At 36.4% G+C, this 17,492-nt stretch overlaps 1 protein-coding gene across 4 annotated transcripts in view; it reads left to right on the forward strand.

Moving 5' to 3' along the window:
- Positions 1–17,238, forward strand: part of MYO16 (myosin XVI) — a 357,892-nt gene extending 340,654 nt beyond the window's left edge. For 3 of the 4 annotated variants that reach the window (XM_036381446.2, XM_036381432.2, XM_036381423.2), the window contains exon 35: positions 12,408–17,238. In XM_036381446.2, the coding sequence (XP_036237339.1) occupies positions 12,408–12,641 (234 nt within the window). In that variant the 3' untranslated portion in view covers positions 12,642–17,238. Of the gene's footprint in view, positions 1–1,761; positions 1,830–12,407 lie in introns of those variants that run through there. The other variant, XM_036381439.1, reaches the window with a different exon arrangement.
- Positions 17,239–17,492: the final 254 nt, after the last annotated feature.

The raw sequence follows: 17,492 nt of genomic DNA on the forward strand, positions 1-17,492 counted from the left end.
CTAATTACCTGCATCACTGCCTGACAGTCCTGCACACTGCAAATCTACACACTCCAGAGACAATTCTTCAGGTCAGTGTCTGTCAACATGCAGCATATGGATCAATCTTTTAACAAACTTTTTTGAAAGTAGTTACCAAGCGTAAAACATCATCCAGATGATCATCCTAAAATAAAGTCTGCTGAAAAAAAAGAAGAAAAAGGTTTACTGTTGGCTATAAATGCGAATTTTCTAGGGCAGCAGTTGCAAAAAGGGTAATTTTTCCTGAATGAAAAAGAATAAAAATTGAAAAATTCCAATACTAACAAAATATTTCCCATTGGAAAGTTATGGAATAAAATTCTACTTTATTCTTTTAGAAAAAGTGGAGGAGTATTAAGGTTTAATTTTTGTCTCCTCAGGAATGAAAGAACATGCATCAAAACAAAATAAGAGTTTTGCATGTCAAAAGAACAACAAACTATAGGGTTTTTAAACTACTACCTTTTTCTTCATATTGTTTTGTGGTGTTACAGCTATAGATTTCCACATGTTTTTAATCAATAGGTTGAAAAATATCACATAAAATATAAAGAACCTAACATCTGATATAGCACTGTAACTTCATCTTTATTCTCTGTGAAGATGAAAGTTGAAGCATGAATTTGGGGGTGAAACCAGTTATTGAAAAGTTTCATGTGCTTTTCATTTGTTCAGACAGTAGATCCTTCCCAACCCAGTGCACTAGCTTTTCTGTGTTTTGCGCTTTCCTTGTAAACCAAAGCATTCTATTCAAGGAAATATTCAATATTGAAAACCAAAAATCTACAGTAGAATGGTCCTACAAGAAGCAATATCCTAACCTACCCTTACAAGAAAACTTTACTTTTAGCAGAGATGCCTCTAACTCAACTTGTACAGGAAGTGTTATGGTAGCCTCTTGCTCCCCAAACAGCAGAAAACTGGGAATATTCCTTTTGCAAGCTTGATTTTAAATTACAGATTTAAAATTATTTAAATAATTATTGTTTGAAATTGCTTCAGTGATTTTTCTAAACAGTTTGGCAGTTCCAAGTGTGCCTGGATATTATTTCATGAAGTCTCAAATTCTTATGCCATAATTTCCTTCCAGAGCCAAAAACCTCACCAAAATGAAAGAGATGCTTCTTCTGGTCTTTTTTGCAATAAACTTGCTTAGGTAGAAATTCTGGTATGACTAAGAGTAATTTCTATTCAGTCACACTCTAGGAAGTGATCCCAAAGCATATTGGCTGTTCCACAAATGTTGAAATTGCTTAGAAGGGTCTAAAACCCAAAACCTCCTCTAAAGTAAAAAAGCTAAAATATTGATCCTGTGCTCTTTTTCTTTTAAACAAAGTATTTTTCAGTTCCTTAACAAATCCAATAGGCTCTCTCCAGACTGCTTTTAGTGATTCCTCTGCTCTAAACAGCTGCTATGAGTGTCTATGTTTAAAAGGGGATAAAGACCATTGAAATATATAAATTCTTTGTAATGTCAGCAATGGCAGCAAGATGAAATAGAGTCAATAAAAGCAAACCTCTATATTTTTTACCTCACACAAAAGCTAAGTGGCCCTGTCTTTTTTTCAGAGATCCAGGACTGTAAGGGTTTTTGGTGGATTGGGTTTGGGCTTTTTTTTCAATGATATTTTAAAGTTGTTATTACCATTCACTATGAAGTGGGAAGTGGTGTGAGAAAGATATAGTGGAATCAAGAAAAGCCAGCCAGCTAAAAGAGTCCTTTTTTTCTTATGTGGGCAGCAAGAAGCAACATGGTCTGTCTGTAACAGGATGAGATGGACAACCTGAAGATAATGAACAGATGGGAGGTGAGGGACAGATTCAAGACTAGAGTGATAATAAGCATGTGTGGGGAGCAGGAGTGTGGAGTGAACCAGGCACAGATAATGGAGGATTCTAAGAAGTAAATCTGGAAAATAAAAATAACTGAGAGAGAAGGTAAATAATGAAATGGAACAAGGGATTTGGAAAGACAAAATATAGAAGAGCTAGAGAGGAGGAATCAACCTGCAGAAGTGATGAAAAAAAACCCTAAAAGGACGATTAGAACAGGAGGGAAAGAAAGGACAATTAGCAAGTGATGAAAAAAACCTTAAAAGGACGATTAGAACAGGAGGGAAAGAACAGAGCAGACGGTGGTACAGTAAAAAGAGAGGGACTAAGGAGGAAAAAAGTACAAAGCCTATGTGATATTCTGGATTTGATATTCATATCCATACACATATCAATGTGATCTTTTATGTATGGTAAAATAAAAATAATTATAATGATTGCCTACATTTATAGGGTTGCATTCTGTGCAAGTTAGGTCTTAACCATAGGCTCCTGATGATTCAGTTGTACCAAAAGAAAGGTGTAAAAATTTCTGTTGATAGATACAAAGCCTCTGTCCAGTTTAGCTTTGAATGGCTGCATATTTGTTTATTTGTAATTGGATGATTACATGCATTCAATCCTATGGAAAGAACAAGAACACAAATAAACAAGCAACTTTCCATTCTAGTAGGTTAAGTAATATCAGACATATGACATGCCCTGGTGTAAGATTTTGGTTACCCACTTCTGAAATATGTTTTATCTGCCTTGTGTTCAAAGAGGTGAGATAAAAAATCATGGTTACTTTTTCACATATGGTTATATTAGAAAATCCAGAGTCTTATCTCTTCTATTTTGTTTAAACCCCGTGGTGCAGATTGGCATATTGCAGTAATATAGGAGCCGACATCTGACAATGTTAAATTGGAAGTGTCTTTTCATACTCATGAAGTATGTATTTATTGTTTCATTACAGCTTAAGCCATAGCTCTTATTTCATGAAATCTCATTGCTTTCAGCAGTCTCTTCCCTCAGAAAGAGCTGCATATTCATTATGGTTTCAAAGGTCTTCTTTGTTCCTACTTGATTTAATATTTGTTGCCAATCACTTCTTTTGTTGGCTGTTCAAAAGTTTAAAAAATGGATAGTCAACAATGTGTTGCAATGTGTTGCTATCCCCTACCTTCTGTCACAGCTCTAAACAATGGGCTCTGGACTTACATTGTTACTGTCCATCACGTTTGCTCATTAGCTGGAAGTAATCTTTGATCATCTTTGAAGCAAAAAGTGGCAATCAAACAGGTCTGGTGGAGTAAAAAACCACTAACACCTTTGTAAACATGTAGCATCCAAGAGAAGACATAGAACATGCTTATCATTGATCTGAATCAGTATTTCCCCCTGCACTGTGTTTTGTTCATTGCTTCAACAGTAGCACAAAGAATATTCTTTGTAATGTCACACTCAGCAATGAAAATCAGGACCTATAACGCATTGTGGCTTTATTTTTATAAGACTTACAGCCAAAAGTATGTGCCTTATAGATTAAATGCTGTGAGGTAATGCATAGTGTAAATTCATCAGTAAATACACCATCTTGTGTTTATGTTGAAGGGCTCTTGGAGGGCTGATGCCCATCTGCTAAGCAGCTATATCCCAGATCTGACTGCTGTGACCTCCACAGGTGAGAGCACAGATCCTCCTCTTTGAACCAGTGGATGTCACAGCCAGTTCCCTACATACTCCAGGTCCCTTTTCTGTCTCCAGGGCTTCATCCTCACTGCATTTGCCCTGGTAAATGAGATTGTAGAAGAGAAGGAAACAAAACCTCTTGAGTATGCCCATGGCCTCCCTCAGCTCTGGTGTTTGGCTAGAGGGTGTAATTATCCCTCTTGGGCTGCCACGATGGCCAGTGGCTCACCCTAAAAGGCTGCCTCCAGTTTGAGCTCAAGGGGAGTGTGGTCCATCACCCTACTGTGGAGAGTGACTGCACTTTGCACTTAGGAGTGCTGGGTGTGAGAGGGAATAAATTGGTTCCTCTGCCCTTCATTCTCCTGCTGTCACACACTGCTGCATGCAGATAGCAGAGATTTGGATCGCTAACACACCGTACATTAAAATGATGTTTTCTTCTAACATTGTTTGACCATAAGTGCAGTGTTTTTATACAACAAAGGATAATACCCAACTACAGCAAATATAAGTTGATCATTTTTGGAATTACTTAGAAAGCTTTGTGGCAAACATAGTCTGTATATAGGCAAATAAAATATCTCCATTAATGTCATGAAAAGGCAGAGATTAATTAAGTAGCAACATGACTTAGTTTGTCAGATATTTTTTGTTAGATTAGGTGCAAAGCAGTATTAGCATGGTTAGCTGAGCTGTTCCAAAAAACCTCTGTGATAAATGATTTGTTTTCAGAACTCATCTTGAGAAAGACAGTTTCTGTCTGAACATATTCTTTTTCTCAAGCATCAGAGGCAAATTGGGAGGATGTCTTGAAGGTTTTAGAGAGCATTGCATAATTTGTTTATCTAGAGATAAATATTACCTTAAAGAAAAAAAAAAAAACCAACCCAAATTCAATATTTACTGATGGTTGATGCTTTAGTCCCTCTGGGAATGTGTCACCTTTTTGTTGACATCAGAAATCTAGAGTTGAAAAACACTCAGCCAAAAAAAAAAAAAAGAAAAACGGAAAGCCACAAGATCCAAATACAGAAAGTGCACTCCTGTTTTGAATGTATAGACTTGCCCAACTCTACTACCAGCTATGGTAATCAGTGTGCCTGATGTTACTGTCATATATTATTGAACATTGCTTACCTTGTGCTAATATTTTCTACCAGATTGCAAGTTACAGTTGTACTCAAGATTTGTGTGCTGATTTTTTTTCACAAAGATATATTGTCTTTGTTTGATTGCTGAGATACTTCCAGTCTGTATGGAGGATGATTAACAAAATTCATTGGAAATACTGTGATGTAACTACTGATATATTTTAATAATATTGATATAACTACTTCACTAAAAGATACAAAATTATGGAAGACAGGTCCTGTTTTGTGACTAAAATCTATTATTTCAAAAAATAATATTAATTTTAAAAATCACCTCAAACCAAACAACCATCTCCCTCCTCCTCAAATAAAACAAAAACCAAATAAGCAAACAAATAAAAAAAAAAACCAAACAAAACCCAAACCAAAACAAGCAAAAAATCCCTACGGGAAACCACAACAGTATGGCAGAAAATCAGACAACTTCCACCCGAAATAGAATTGCAGTTAGATGAGGAATGTAAAACACCCTGCCTGAGGCACAGCATAGGTGTGTGTAGCCCAAGATTCTCTTTCTAATAAAAACAAGAAGTCTCTGCTACCCAGGGTAAAGTCAGAGATATGAGATGTCTCTTTTGCAAGTGTGATCTCTCAGTTTTCAGTGCTCTGTCAGGAAGGGCTTCCAGAGGCAGACTTCATTTAGTAGATAATTATCCTTATTACACTTTTCTTTCATTAATTCTTCTGTAAAATCCTATCAGAAGGTGAAACTAAGGCAAACAGTGGATTTAATTTTTTAGGATGAGGTTTGAGAGCTTTCCAAGTGCCATGTGATAGCAGAGGGCTGGACTGGGCAATCAAAGATAAAGATACCTGTGTCTGCATGATCTCTGACACGACACCATCCCACTTCCAGCATCATTCCACAGCTGAAGTTTGGAAGAAAATTGAATCTTTCCCTTGAAAATACTATCCAAGAGATAGCCATAAATGTCTTCAGAAGAGAAAACATTTCTGCCTGAATCATGTGGCAATGCATTTTTGTTAGTAAATGTTGTTCCTTTTAAATTTCATTTTAAGAACAAAGTTCCTTTTAAGATTATCCCAAATTTATATGGGTCAGCCAAGTTATTACTTTCTTTGGTATGTCATTTATATAGAAACATTTCTTCTAAAAGAAGTTTATTCTTTTACTTTAATTAGAAATTTTAACTGAGAGAGAAAAAAGTATCTTCCTGTTTAGAAAAAAGCAAATGCATTGCATTTTCAGTTACAGCTCTCAGTAATGTTTTGCTGGCATACCTCCTCCAGAGAAATTCTAGATTTGCACTAGAGAGAGTACCTGTCTTTGCCATTTTCTCCTTTCCAATGAACCCATTTGACATCCATTCAGAGCGTTGTTTTTTGGACATTGTAAAGTTGCTCCAACACAAAGAAAAATCATCAGCAGTTTAAAAGAATAATTAACGAAAATCACTTTATTTTTGTATATCGCATATCAAGTTAGTACATTCAGTGGGCCTGCTATTGTAAAAAAATGCCTATCCCAGCACTCACATGACAATCACATGAATCAGTTTGGATCCCAGTGTTATGTTTCTATTTGAGGATTTTAATTGGAACATTGAAGCATGTAAGCTCATTTATTATAGCTGCTCTCTGCTCCGTGCTGGGGTCATTCATGATCAATGTAGGGTTTCCAATCAAAAACAAATTTACATATTGATTTGATTTATGTTGAACGCTTACCTAGGCTTCTTAACACACCCTTGGCTTACTGTGTGCTTTCCCCTTATATATTTAAATGAGTATTTTATTGGTAAAAAAACATGTAGACTATCAAATTTTTAATTTTTCTTGATTCAGTAGTCGGTGGAAAAGCAATCCTTTCCTGCTTTCTGCTCTTTTTTTAACATAAAAAAAACCCCCAAATATATCTGTTGGTACCTGAAGGGTTAGGATTTTTGGAGAAGTTGCAGTGTGCCTGTTCTGTAGTTTGGAAATAAAGTCGTGACACGCATGTTTGGAAAGAATCAGTGTAGGGGCTTTTCAGATTAAAAAAAAAATTAAATAAGGCCATTAAAATGAGTTAGAAACATTTTTGTGAGAGTTGCATACTAGTTGAATCAAAATATGTTGCTCTTGCTAATAATTGCATGCATTAAGAGTTATTTTCTGAATTACTGAATGAAATGGTGTTTAATTTTGGAATAAGAGGTCCTTCTCATTATTGTTTTTAAAACTGGGGATCCACAGAAGATCTAGTGGGGTCTGTGAACTGCTTTTGAGGGCTGTAATAAGGCTAACTGTGAGTCACCTCATGGCTGAAATTTATTTAGCTTTCATACTTAGGCAGCCTATAAACTGAAAGAGACTGTAAACAGGGGTTTTGTCAAGGCAGTTTAATTTCTAAAATAATTATGATATTTTTATCATCAATCAATAAATATACATTTATTGCATAATTCACTTTAGATCCTGATAAAAGTTTAGAAAGATAAAATCATTGCTCTCCTGAATTCAGTCTTGCCATGGATTCTGTGATTTCACTAATGGAAGAGAAAAATTAATGATGTAATAATTAACTGTGAGCATTTACTAACAGTTACACATTGATAAAGCTATTGAAGATAACAACTGACATTATTTCTCCAAATAAAAAAAATGAACCAGCCACAAAATGCATGTGTCTCAGGAACACAGGTTTATGTGCTTTGCAGGTCCTTACATTGCTCTGTGAGTTTCTCTTGTGCTTATATGTTTATAAGCAGGAACCTTACTAGAACTTGAAGAAGCAACTGGTTTTAGTTGGTAGTTCTGGTAGTTTAGTAATGAAATATGAAGTGCTACATTTTTCACAAAGAAAATTATTTGTATGTTTTAAATAATATGTAATTAGCATATGTAATTAAATACTTCATTTCTGGTGGATAGTAGTAGAAACAATGCACTCACAAATGAAAAATTTACTGGAGTAGTATACACATATTTTTTAAAAGATGAACCCTACAATTCATCAGTGAGGGAGCAAACTGAGGTGCAATACTGAAAAGGATCTGCCAATAATAAATCTCTGTTTGTCAGACTGTGTAATGAGCCCTTTAGTCATAGGCTGATGATTAAGACTCTGTTGCATTTGACACACAAACAGAGAATGTAAGTTCTTTGCTTCTGAATGTTACAAAACATCCTCTATAAAGTTATAGTGCTTGATCTTTTAATGCAGAATAAATTTCTTGAAATTCTAGAGCTAAATCTCTAAATAACTCAAAGTTAATTTTAAATGTGCCAGTTAATCAATTTATCTGGCATACTTTTTTGTCAAAAATTATTTAAATATGAAACCTTTTACTTTCTATAATTAAAAACTTGCTGAATTTTTAACTTGCATATGAAATAGACTGTCATTAAAATAATTTATTGACTTACCTTATATCAACTCATCTTGATTCTAAGACAAAGTTGAAATCCAGTATGTCTTCCTTAGGCTGTAAAGTGAAATCTAGGCAGAATTTACAATCCTAAATCCAAAAGGCAGTTCAGAGCCTCATTCTCCAATGACTATGCAATACTCAAACGTGTATAGGCAAAATTGTGTTCTAAACCTTTCATGACTGCCAGCATATAACCAAAGTGCTCTGTCTCCAGTGGTTTTTTGTGCATTAGAACCACAAAGGACTCTCTGAAGGATTTACTTTAGCACACTAATCTGACTGCACAAAGCACAGGAGTCAGAGACCTGCTCTGTGCTCAGAGTCCACTCCTTGTAGTTGCAGTGTCCTCTCAGCAAGTGAGAACTTGGTCTCTTCCTTAACCTGAAAGAACTGTTGTGGTTTGACCGTGGCTGAACACCAAGTGCCCACCAAGCTACTCTATCCCCCCCCCTGCAACAGGACAGGGAGAAAAAACAAGACGGAAAAAATTCATGGGTCAAGATACAGGCAGTTTATTAAAGCAAAAGTGAAGGTTGTGCATGTGCAAGCAGCAAAGGAAAAAGAAAAGAAAACAAAAAGGTTTCATTCTCTATTTCTGATCAGCAAGCAATGTCTGGCCACTTCCTGAGAAGCAGGGCTTCAGCATATGTGGAGGTAGTTCTGGAAGGCAAATTTTGTAAATAATTAATGTCTCCCCTTCCCCATCCTTTTTCTTTTAGGTGTGCAGATCTTATATGGTATGGAATATCCCTTTGGTCATTTTGGGTATGCTGGCCTAGTTGTGTCCCCTCCCAAAATGTTGCCCACCCCCAGACTACTGGTCAGGTGGGAATGTTGGATACAGCACTGAGGCTGTGCCAGCGCTGCTCAGCAGCAGCCAAAACACTGCAGTGTTATCAGCTCTCCTCTAGCTCCCGATGCAAAGAGGAAAATTATTTTCATCTCAGCTAGGACTGACACAGAGAAGCTGAATCCATATCTTCTAATTTTCCAATATGCTCTAACTTCTAGAGAATGATGAAACTCTTTCCATATATCTTGTGATGGAACTGAGCCATTGGTGTTCTGTCACCAACCAAAATCCCTGATGCCAGTAAGAGAGAATTTGATTTTGCAGCCTGAGAGTTTGGGCTGTGAAGTGGAAGGAATGAATCCTGAAAGCTCCTCCCTGGGCTGCTCATTACAAATTTATTTTGTCCATCTTACCATATTTTGCAGTGAAAAATATGGATCTGGTTTAAATCCTTCAATCCATCCCAGTTTCCAATTAGTAGCTGCGGTAACTCCACAGAAAAGTTCTTCTTTTGTGTGTGACTTTGACACTTCAGCTTTTCTTGTTTGCTTATAAAGAACTCTGGATACTAAACACAGGGATGGTGTTTCCACCCAATGGCAGAGCTGTTAATGCCAATGTATGTTTTGTGGGTCTAACCCAAATGCTGTGTTTAACATGTCTGACTGACCATTGACTTTCACTATGAAAATACTGGTCTACAGTTGCTGATACAGGTGGTGGAAGTTGTTTGTTTAGTGTCCATTAAAAGATCTGTAGTCTTAAATTAATTAATTCCTACACACATCATTCACCCTTCACAAAATATCACTCAGGATATGGAATAATAATGAAGAAACATAGCTTACTGTTTTACCTTGTGCTTCATGTAAAATTATTCAGCCAATCTTTTCTATAATGAAAATGTATAGTAGATATTTAGCTCGTCACAGGTCTAATCATAAATGGAGAAGAGAAAATATATCATGTTATTCAAATAGATCTAATTAAATTAATTGGTTCATTTAGAGCTCTGCCACTTCTCATGCATTTTCACCCATTTCATTTTGACTGCAGTTTCATCTCATGTCTTTCATCCAGGCTGTTTTCCAGTTTATTTACCAGATCAGTTTCACAGTGAATAAATGTTTGAGATATTTTTCCATCCTTGTTTTAGAAAATGAGATAAAATATGTACACTTAATTGTTAACTGGACCAACTTTTTTCCACTATGCACTGGAAAATGAGCTCTAACTGATAACCTAATATTAATTTACAGCTTGCATAAGCAGGGCCAGTATAATAAAGCTTCTTCAATGCCAATAAGCTATAAGCAGGATACATTTGTCAATTCCATGCCAAGGCAAAATGTACTCACTGCTCACCTGCACCTATGTGCCTTTGTGTTCCTTGGAATGGCACTAGCACTGTCTGTTTTCAAATACTCTGTCCATCTCTCAATCTGAAAATTCTTCCAGACTTTATTAGTCATGCTTTCAAACGTTTGTCACCAGAACACATCCAATTACACAGTTTCAAAATATCTATTTTTTTATAACTATATTTGTCCTCCAATGTTCAGGCATGTCTTTGATTAATTATCTCTGAAACTCTTTCATGGAAACTCTTGCAATGACAGTCTAACAAAACTTGGTTCTTGTGTGTTCCAGCACCTCTCTAAGAAGCATCTCTAGTGCAGATGCATGAAATAGCTAAAATTTTGGGACAAATAAGATGTCCAAATTGGGAAGACTGTATTCCAATCTATGTATGTTCTAAAATGGAAACGGATTATGTTCATAATTTAAACCCACAAAAAACTACATAAAATGGCCAGAAATGAGTAAGCCATGGTGACTCACAAATTACCCAACTGTTCTGTAGGATAAAGCCACCTGGCCTTTCTTGATAAGTCGCTTCCAAGTGCAAACTTTTGTCTTGTAATCCTCTATATACTGCTGAAAAAAATAAAAGGTAGTATGTTTTGTCTCCGATGTCCCTCTAGCAATATATGTGAAACATTTAATTTTTATCTGAGTTGCTGAGATGCCCTGTTGCATTTTGTGTAAATATAAAAACAAAGAGGGTTTTTAATTTTATAGTGATATGCAATTGAGATACACTTTAATTAAGTCTTTCAAACATTTTCATTTTTCTTCTTTAAAAAAAAAATTCAGAACTTTAAATTGTTTTTTATTATACCTGTTATTAAGACAGGTATATTATATGTTAATGCATTTCTCTTTGAAGTATCAATCAACCAGAAATTAAGCAAATTCACTGTATATGTTCAGGTACATCCATGTAAGGGCTCATTCCTTCTCTGACACCTTGTGCATGTGAAAGGTCTGACTTGCACAGGACACATTTGAAATAGCAGTGTAAAGCCTGGATAGCCTCTGTACCCAGGCACTTGCTATTCCATGGGGGAAGAGCAGGAGCCACAGGAAGAGCCCACAGGTAGTTCTTCTGCCCCAGGAACCCCATTGTCTATCAGTGACAAAAATGCCCTTGATGTCACTCAGCTTTCCTTGCAACTGGAACTAATCATGTGTGGGGTGTCTCATGAGCACTGCACATCATTTCCTTTTTCATAACCAACATGTTGCTATCCCTCATTATGACAAGTAGAAATGCAGCCTTAGTGTGAGGCCATTGTGTGAGGGAAAATGTGGACATTTTAGTCATGCCACAGGTGCCTCTTACAGGTGCTCCTCTGGGGCTCATAAGAAAGAAGGTAACAGGATAAGGGTTGTGGACTATTAGATGTTATGATGGACTTGTTTCATATTTTCTAGTTAAGCCTTTCCTGCTACAGAATGCTCCCAAGACAATAGATCTCAATCCTTGCTGTAGGGGCTGCTGTACTGCATAGGTGTCAAGTAAGTCTTAAAGGATGGTGAGATGGACTTCATTGCTTCATGGACTTGTGCTGCCATGAGGGCTTCAAACTGACTTGAATAAAATAAATAATCACTGCAATAGAAGAGTTAAATGGAAGGGAACAGTTTCTTCTAAGTGGATTATGAATCTAGTATAGAACTGTGACTCCTTCAGAATGAATTTATAAGTAGATTCAGGCCAACTGAAACTACAGTTATAGTTACTGTATACTCTGGAGGAAGACAGAGACTGCCCCCTGATGCTGAGGATAACACCTGTCTCTGACAAGTAGCTTTACTGATTCTAATATGCAACAAAGTTTATGGTTTCTTGGTTATGGCTATTTGGTTAGAGGAAAAGCCTTGCTACTCCTGCAGCAGATGTAGGCAGTCTGCTTTGTGTGTTTTAGAGAATTGTGTTCATGTACCCTTTGATGAAACAGGGAAGTTTTTTTCTGTTTCATTTTTGGCAGTTGCTTCATACAGCTTCAGACATTGCGACTTCAGACTCTGTGACTTTCAGCCATGAGATTGCAATAAGGCAATTCTAAATCACCAATGTTGTTTATTTTCAGTGTAAAAATTTAAAACCTTTTTGGAGGACAAGTTTGCTTCAAATTATTGACAGGCTTACTTGATCTGTTTTCCTTATCCACTTTTATTATTATTGTTGCTGTTATTATTATTTTCTTCTCACAGGTAATTCATCAGCTTAGACTTTCCGAAAATGAGAGTGTGGCTCTACAAGAGCTTCTAGATTGGAGGAGAAAGCTGTGTGAAGAGAGAGAAGACTGGCAGCAAATATTGCACAATACTGAGCAAAGAATCTCAGCCCCACCTCCACCCCCTTGTAAGAAGCCGACGCTGCTGAAGAAGGTAGAAGATACCTCCTGCAACAGACTCTCTTCAGGCATATGGGATACCACCATATGATTCAGATGTGTGTTTGCAGACTGTTAGAAATGGAACCATCTAATGACTTCAATCTGCACAATCAGCAAGTTTCCTTCCCTTCACAAAACGTGCAGGGATTTTTTACAAGCACTAATTCAATAGCACAGGATGGAGGAGTTGTTTAGATCTGTCGTGTGTATGTGTACATGTGTGTGTTTGTTCTTTTCATATATATACATGTATACATATATGTGTGCACCAGCAAGTATATATATGTATGCATGTGTATATATGTATGGAGACAAACTGCACTAGAAGTACTTAGCTTAAAAGTACAAAACAGTCACATAGAGTTCTCCCATGGACAATGAAGAAAATATGTTAAGCAAATGATGATGGGGAGAAGTGACTGACAGACATTTTGGAGAGATCAGGAAAGTCTGTGTGCACACTGTACAGCTGTTTTATACAGTACAAAAATATGTTTCTTGTTCTCTAATGAATGGGTTTATTATCTTACATGTATACATATATATATATATATTTCTTTGTAGATGTCTGTGTTCCATGGAAATTATTTACATGTTTATTTCTGGTGTTTTATAACTTCATGCAATTGGTGCTGTCGTTCTTTCTTCAAAATACAGGTAATAAATTCAGTACTTGCATTTTTCCTTTATAGATTATCTTTAACAACATACCAAACAGTTTCAACACTGTGTTATTTTTTTCAGAACTGGCAATATCCTTTCTAAAATCCAATCCTGAAATTCTTGCAAAGCTCCTATGTGCAGGAGTGATTTGGTGCTGTTCACAGTCATGAATTAGAGACCATTACTTCTTTTTGATGGACCTGCATTTCTGAATGTGTGAACTGTGAATTTGAAATTACATCTCAAATCTTATTTCATTCTGGGATATGTAAAATAATGAGGCATTCATTTAGATTATAAGTGTGGTTTGAAATTCATAACTGATTATGCATAAGGTCAGGTGTCAGAGGAAAGATACATAGTGGTAATGAGGTATGAAAATAGGTCTGTGATTTACTGTTACAGGCCAGAAGGCTTTGCAGAGAAGGGTATATCAAAGTATTATGTCCTTATTATGGTAGCACAGTGATGCATTTATACCTCAAATTTCATGTAATGAAATGGTTTCAGAAATTGCAGCATTCTAGTTAGTGTAGATGAGTTCTGAGCAGTAATGTTAATTTATGGAAAACATGCTGCTGGGAACTTGTCAGTTATTGCCTAGCAGTCTTTCAAATACTGTTTTGCCACTAAAAGGTGTCATTTATATATATATAAATGTACTTTTCTGGGGCTACTTAAGTTCTTGGAGTATGTAGAGCCAGTGTGGAACCCTTTTCTTGGTTGTTTGTCCCATTCCTATTGAGATGCAGGAAAAAGTGTTACCAGTTTTGCAAGTGGATATAAAACAAATATTTTCAAATATAAGCTAGGTCTAAAAAGGTGCACTCATTCTTGGTTGGAAGTTGTGGGAAAAGGGAAAAGTCCATAGAGGTGTAGGTTTTCCATCATGTTTGATAAAATTTCAATCAGGCTGAATAGTTAAAAGCAACCACATACTTGTTTGATTGTTTATACAAGGAAGCAGCAAAACTCAAATTGTTCCCATGAGTATCATCAAGCTGTAGCAGAATTAAGCACCTTCTCTTGCTGGAGATTAAAACAGACATTTTGAGTGGACAAGGAAGAGAAGACACCAAGTTAGCTCAGAATTATACCTTGTTACCACTGTTAGCTTCAGGGAAGTCCTCTGTGTAAGATTATCCATTTCTATTTCATGGAGAATGAGGAACTCTAGACTCCAGAATGAGGAACTTTAGACTTACCTTTGACTGATATAAACGGCCACAGACAGTGACTTTATCCAGGAGGGGCAGGTAACCCCTGTGAGTGAGGTTATGCAGAAAAAAACTCTCATCTGCTACACAATTATGTCACAACGAGGCTGTGCCTTGAACAACTGAGGTTTCTGGTTTTTGCTCAGATAACCAGGGACACACAGAGATCCCTCAGAACTGGATGCAGAAGAGCTAATTAACCTGACCTTGCAGCTATTTTGCCTCCAGGATGCAGGTTGTTATCCCTACATGGCGCAGCATCCCTATCCATAGCCACAAGAACCTCTCTCCAGGCAGCCTGGCAGTGCTGAGCACCTCAGTGCACTGAGACGTGCAGACATGCCCTGAGGCTTATCACTCCCCAAATGGGCCTGGCAAGCAGCCCTCCCATAAACGCTCTCCTATTGCTCACCCTAATGCTCTCTAGCTGGCTCAACCACTGGTAGCAATCAATCCACAGCAGCCTGGAAGTTTAAGACAAGCTGTAAAAACTGACTGAGGAGAAGCCAGTTTAGATGATGCCAAAATCCCTGCTGCTGCAGTGAGCTTGTTCCCAATGACTGAGCTATTTGTAAGGTGAGCTTGTGTATCTCCAGATGACACCGTTGTCAGTGCTGCACTTGGAACGCAGGAGTACCCAGAGGGGAGAAAAGGCATTTGTCAAAGGGAGTTTAAAACGGGAAACAGTATAAATATACATTATCCTACTTGCAGTCCTTGCTAAAAGTTGTTTTAGAACTGTGAGCAGCCTCAGGAACTCAACTGCAGGAGTTCAAGCGAGGTCTTAAGGAACTTTTTTGCTTCTTGTTCAAAGTCCACATTGTGCCCTATTACAGTGGTATGGACAAGCATGGAAAAACAGGTGTGTAGATTTTCTAGCAGTTTCAGCAACGCAGTTACATGGGAGAAGCCAGTACATCCCTGATTCTGGCAGTCTGATTCCACAGACAATAAGGAAAGCAGATTATGATCCCCTGTGCAGAAGGCCTTCATGCTAATTTTTGCAAACTTGGGTAAGATGTGTATTTTCTGGGGTTGCTCTTTAAAGCATGTGACTACAGTGCGCAGACAAAGTTAGAAGATTTTTTTTTATTTGTTTCAATTTTTATTTTTTTTTAAATTCCAGGTTACATAATGGCTAACTTTTTACTTGGAAAGATTTTTCATTATATTGCATTAAAGTACAGTAGTACTATAGGAATAAAGTACTTGCTCTAAAACATGTTTTAAATATTTCTCTAATGTCAGTAAAACACTCTAGAGTGTGACTTATGAAGTCATAATTCACACCTAGTGTGTTCATTGGTCTCTTGGCCTTTGGCCTTGAGCCTAACAATGCAGTTGGTAGGGAATTATTATACCATAATTCACACCCCACTGTGTCTTATTGCTTAAATAACCATACCCCCAGAGGTGTCTTAAAACTACCATTAAAGTTTATATTGTGTATCAAAATGTGTTTACAGGGCTGGGAAAATATGCTATTGACATTTTGAAAGGTTGAGAAGTAGTTTTAGCAGAACTGTACAGTGCTTGTAAATTTATCTCCCCAGTGGAGTGTGCACCAGCCAATTACAGTATTTCTTGAGTATATGAAGTCCTGTCTTGCGCATTAAAAATAGCTTAGAAATAAAAAAAGCCTTATGAATTTAATATTCTGAAGGGGAAGATTAAACTTATGGGCATGCTAATGCCCTTAATATCCAGTGAAAAATCTAAAATATATTTCTATTTGCAATAAAGCAATTTCAGGATGCTGGGATTATCATCAGATAATCACTCCTCCACATTGTGCCTTATTGCTTAATTTTTAATATGTGAAAAAACCAAAATGCCTAACAAGTCAATCTGTCCTTCAGCATAAGGTAAGAATAATCAGATACACTTTACATTTTAAAAAGTCATTGGTCTTAAAGCCGAGGAAATTATGAAACCATATTAAGCCACAATAGAAGGAAAACAGCGTCTATTGGCAGGAGAAATTTTTTAAAGCTTGTATACCTTACTTGTTAATTCTGAAATAGCACTTGGTGGTTTTTAGTTGTTGTAGTTACATTCCTGCTGCAGTTTTTAAGCAAAACTTTGTTTTTAAAAACTGACTTAAATGCTCAAAGAAATACATGCACCGATATTTTTCAAACTATCTGTGTACAGCATGAAGTGATAAGCCTTTTAAAAATTTGCATTGTTTACAAAACAATAGTATGATTGTTGAGTAAGTGAATTGCATTTACCTTTTTATTTTTTGCCAGTGATCCTTTTTTTCTAACAGGTTTAATTACTTTCATTAATAACTTTATTATACTGCAGATCCTTTGTGTGTGGGACAAAGAATTTCATTAACTTGCTAAGAAAGCATAATAGATTGTAGCATAGTTCTAAAGTGATAGTAATAGCCATATTAGTTGTAGCTTTTAATTCTGCTGTATAGTATTAGCATCCCTAGTAATCCTGTTATTCTTATCTCTATAAAGCCTGCTAATATCTGAAATGCTTGGAGGAACTTTAAGTAAGTTTTGCCATTCACTTGTTAAATAATAAATGTAACTAAACTCTGTACAAATCAGTTTTCCAGAATGGTGTTAAACATTTCATGGCTTTGTGTTTTAAATATATAATTTTTAAAAAGAAAACACCACCTGAGCATAACTATTTGACAATAGCTGAACAAAATAGAAGAAAATGCTTTTCTTCCAGTTCTGCTGTTCTCTGTATACTCAGGACTTTCCTTTTAAAAAGAAATAAATAAATCCCAGTGCTGGCTTATACTGTGGCTGTGAGAATTAGATCATTAGCAAAGACTGTCTGTTATCCTCACTGTGGTTTGGCCTTGTCACCAACCCATGAATGTATGCTGGATCTGGTCAAATCATGCATTTTGCTGTGAAGTGTCATAGAAAAGTTCAGTCAAGTCATTATTTGACTTTTTGAGGACTTTTGATTTATTACACTAAACAAAATAACCTCCTCTTGAATTAATTAGACATATTTATTTCAACCTTACTTAGCTTGGTTTGGTT

The sequence above is a fragment of the Molothrus ater genome, chromosome 2 (assembly GCF_012460135.2).
Source record: "Molothrus ater isolate BHLD 08-10-18 breed brown headed cowbird chromosome 2, BPBGC_Mater_1.1, whole genome shotgun sequence".
NCBI lineage: Eukaryota > Metazoa > Chordata > Aves > Passeriformes > Icteridae > Molothrus > Molothrus ater.